Raw genomic sequence first — 4052 nt, forward strand, 5'->3', positions numbered from 1 at the left:
GTATAAATATACATATAATATTAAATTTTGTAATATAATATTATGCTATTACGCTACCACAAAAGCGAAAGATAGCGGCACACAATTAGCAGCTGTTTTGATAATAGTCGCTATCTGATGGATTTCCAGCAGTTTTAATAGTAAACAGAGAAAGAGCAGCTATTTGATTTGATTTTGCCACAAATTTAAAAAAAACGCTGCTAACCTAATTTTTTTGGGTGATATTTTAATTCCCCTTTCCTAAAAACACAACACTCAGCACTCAGCAGCTTCAACAAATAAAAAAAGAAAGAAAGAAATGTTAAGAGAAGAGAGGGAGAAACGGAGAAGGAGAGGAAAGGGAGGAAGGAGCCGGGCCGGCGCTGCTGAGTTCGCCGCCACCGTCGCGTTGCCGTGCCGTCAGAAAGCCAGAACCGCAAGAGAAAGAACTGCGAAGAGAGAGGGAGACCGCATCAGCTCACCGCGAAGCCAGCGCCGTCGTCGTCCTTATTGCGGGTCTACACCGTCGCGTCTTGCCACCGCCGCCACCACTAAGCTTGCCGTCGTCGCCATTGAAGCCGAAGAGAGAGAGAGTGTGTTCGCGAAGAGAGGGAGAGCGCGCGCTCACGAAGGAGAAGAACGACGAAAAGGGAAGGAGAAGCAGAAGACGATGAACCCAGGGGAGAAGGAGGAGGTCTGTTCTCGCACCGTCCTGCTCTGCACCCAGGTGAGCTCTTCATCCCCCTGTATCCTCTGCCCTCCTTTCCTCTCTCTTGCCCTTTCTTGCCGACATTGATCCATTGTTGTCTTGTGTGTTGCAGATCTCACTTCGCGTAGTCATGGTCTTCCCCGCAGTCACAGTCGCAATCGCCGTCTACGCAGTTTGTAGCTGCCATCATCCTCCGCGCAGTTCCCACCTGCTCACGGTACCATATCCTTGACTCTGTTTTCTGTTCCCAGAATCTTAGATATAGCATAAACTTGTTATCTTGTGCATTTTGTTGTTTTTATGGAATATGCACACAAACTGTTTGATAGTTTTCCTCAGTGAAAAGCGGAGGAGCTCAACCTTTTATTTTCATGGATTTAATAAGCAGTTGCGTGATTCTTTCTCTTTCGAAGTTTTAGTTTGATTGTTCTATTTTATTTGAAATTAGTATATGTTGAAGGGTACCATTGATGGTGTGGTTATGAGTTTATCAAAAGATTGATTATGCTTGGTTTATTCATTATTATGCTTAATGCAATATTTTATGAATGATATGAAGGAGTATTATGGGAGTGGAGAGACAAAGAAAGTGTCATGGAGAGAATCACAACTCAAAGGGTTGCGTCGTTTCCTCATTGAAAAAGAAGAAGATATTTTGAAGGCCTTAATGCTCGACTTAGGAAAGCATCAAGTTGAAGCTTTTAAAGATGAGGTTATGCCTTTATTTAATTTGCTTATAATTACACTTGAAAATGGTTTGTTTCTGTTCAAAAAAGTGTGTCATCATATATACTATTTACCACTTCTAAGTTTAATGAAAATATTTGACATTATTATTATTGCCTTTCTATTAGTTTAATCTTTAATCAATATAGTTCCTTCCTAATTTAAGTTTTCTTTTAAATTCATGCATTATGCATGCATTGAGTAGTAATAATAGTAACATTAAAAAAAAAAAGAAAACTATTTTTCAATTCTAATTGCTAATTAACGAATTGGCCCTTTTAAGTAGATAGAAACTTTGATGAAGTCCTTGAATTTTGCATTGAGTAACTTAAAATATTGGATATCAGGCAAAAAGGTGAGATCAGTGCCAATTTTCCTAATTCCATTTTTTTTTAAATTTCAAAGATAAGCATTCAAGCCTAATGGATTCAAATTTGTTTTTTTGATAGGCTAAATTGCCACAAATAGCACTGCTTAGTAGTGCAGAAATTGTTCCTGAACCTCTGGGCCTAGTCCTCATTATTTCATCTTGGAATTTCCCCTTTGGTGAGTCATGCTTTTTGAACCATTTTCCTTATGTTGATCAAGTATTTGTATAGCAAATTAATAGAGGGAGTTACAATTTAATTAATGACAGGTTTATCCTTGGAGCCACTAATAGGAGCAGTAGCAGCTGGAAACACAGTGGTCTTAAAGCCTTCAGAGTTGTCACCAGCATGTTCTTCCATACTTGCCCTTGGACTTCCCAATTTCTTGGACCTCCCAATCATAAGGTGTTTGAAGATTCATTAGTCCTAAAACTTTCTGTAGTTTATTTCATGCCATTGGATTTGCTTAGCTTATCATAGATGTGGCCTCTTCAATTTAATTTCTCCTGTTTATGTTTTTCTGTCTTTTAGGCTTGGATTATGCTGACCCAAAAGGGAAAGGAAATTTTTTTGGAAAAGTTTTTCTTGCTGCTAGATTAACAGCATTATGCATTATATATCTTCTTGGTTCAGATTATGCTTTCAGGTTATTTTGATTCAGATTTGGCTCAGGGTATCCAGGTGATAAGAGACTATTTTTTTATGAGTTCAAGCCTCTGGAAGCCTTGAATCCCATCTCTTTAAAAGAAACTTTATATATTATTGGTTGTTATTAATATTGTTTCAAATTAAAGAGTTGTTTCTGCTCACCTCTATCTATATATGGCAATTATATGACAATTTGTTTGACCTTGGAATTCTAGTAAACATGAGAGATTTGAAGAGGAATTGTTATGGTTTTGGTTGACAATAATGATGTGAGCACTACATAAGCTTGCTAATTATTATGCTTGTAATATCGTACTGCTGTTTATTGGCTTGTTTATTGTGCACATACCTGCTGTTTTATATTCTCCTATATCAACTGGGTTGTTGAAATGGTATTGCACTTTTTTAGTTATGCTAATATTTCTATTATCTGCCCATGGTAGCAAATCTTTCAAGTAAAATGGTAATGAATACTTTTCTCCTTCCTCTCAGGAAGCAATCTTCATAGTTATAGCTGCTATTCCTCATCTTGGAAACATTAACTTTGCAAAATCAGAGGAAGAAACTGATTCATCAGTTCTAGAAAATGAAGAGTCCAAGTTGCATCTCCAAATAACCGCAGAACTTCTCATGTGTGACAAAATTTCTATTGTTATCATTTGCAATAGCTTTCTTTTTGTTAATGTTACATATCTTTTAAATTATTTCTTATTTCAGGTGCGATCCTAGTGCTTTGGAAGATGCACTTTGTAAGCGTGTGATGATTACCCCAGAGGAAGTTATTAAAAGAAGTCTTGATCCTCTTGGTGCAACGGTTAGCAGGGATGGTTTAGCCAAAACACTATATTCTTGTTTATTTGACTGGTACTATGTTAATGTCAAGTGTAAAATTATGAATTTAAAATATGAAAAATGTGTCCTATCCTATGTTTATTGCACTTATGTTATTTGAATCTGAATAATTTTTTATCTGTTCTATTGTTATGTGCAGGTTAGTCCAAAAAATCAATGTCTCAATTGGGCAAGACCCAGAGTCAAAATGTCTCATTGGTGTTCTTGACATATATGGCTTTGAAAGCTTTAAGAATAACAGGTGAACATAATCATATTATTCACTCAAACACATGCGTGTGCGCGCGCGCACACACATATCATTGTTCCTCTTGAGAGTAGCATAAATCTGAGTTGATATCTAATTTCCCTCTTTACAGTTTTGAGCAGTTTTGTATTAATTTCACAAATGAAAAGCTGCAGCAACATTTCAACCAGGTATGAGGTTAGTTTTTAGATATTTGACAACTTCAACTATCACTTTTTCTCATAACATGCATTCCAACATGGATAATGTCCTGCAGCATGTGTTTAAGATGGAACAAGAGAGATATACAAAAGAAGGGATTGACTGGAACTACTTAGAATTTGTGGATAATCAAGATGTACTTGATCTAATTGGAAAAGTTTATACATACTTTATGGCTATGCTTCATTTTGCAATATTTATAACTAGATTTCAATCTGATAGAGCAACATCTAATGTTATATATATATATATATATATATATATATATATATATATATATATATATATATATATATATATATATGTTTGCAAACTGCTTATG

General features: G+C 35.9%; 1 protein-coding gene and 1 long non-coding RNA gene across 3 annotated transcripts; both read left to right on the forward strand.

The window, feature by feature from the left end:
• Positions 1–202: 202 nt before the first annotated feature.
• LOC112776486 (uncharacterized) lies at positions 203–2728 on the forward strand. The gene is made up of 5 exons (XM_072227129.1): positions 203–706; positions 801–905; positions 1248–1400; positions 1864–1960; positions 2052–2728. Exons 1-5 carry the CDS (start codon positions 299–301, stop codon positions 2204–2206), a joined length of 918 nt encoding a protein of 305 aa, XP_072083230.1. The 5' UTR covers positions 203–298; the 3' UTR covers positions 2207–2728.
• A 236-nt stretch (positions 2729–2964) lies between these two features.
• On the forward strand, positions 2965–3839 carry LOC112778968 (uncharacterized). Of its 2 annotated transcripts, none has more exons than XR_011877631.1 (4): positions 2965–3062; positions 3148–3523; positions 3642–3706; positions 3786–3839. It is a non-coding gene; the product is annotated as an uncharacterized lncRNA (long non-coding RNA). The 2 variants fall into 2 exon arrangements; XR_011877630.1 differs by having other exon boundaries at positions 3642–3699; positions 3786–3837.
• Positions 3840–4052: the final 213 nt, after the last annotated feature.

The sequence above is a fragment of the Arachis hypogaea genome, chromosome 19, assembly GCF_003086295.3.
Source record: "Arachis hypogaea cultivar Tifrunner chromosome 19, arahy.Tifrunner.gnm2.J5K5, whole genome shotgun sequence".
NCBI lineage: Eukaryota > Viridiplantae > Streptophyta > Magnoliopsida > Fabales > Fabaceae > Arachis > Arachis hypogaea.

What these genes read in the sequence shown, in the direction of transcription:
- LOC112776486 (XM_072227129.1), top strand. Translation starts at nt 299, where the DNA reads ATGTTAAGAGAAGAGAGGGAGAAACGGAGAAGGAGAGGAAAGGGAGGA. An exon ending in CCGTCCTGCTCTGCACCCAG is followed by an intron (nt 707 to 800) that starts GTGAGCTCTTCA and finishes TGTGTGTTGCAG; the next exon opens with ATCTCACTTCGCGTAGTCAT. An exon ending in TTGAAGCTTTTAAAGATGAG is followed by an intron (nt 1,401 to 1,863) that starts GTTATGCCTTTA and finishes TTTTTTTGATAG; the next exon opens with GCTAAATTGCCACAAATAGC.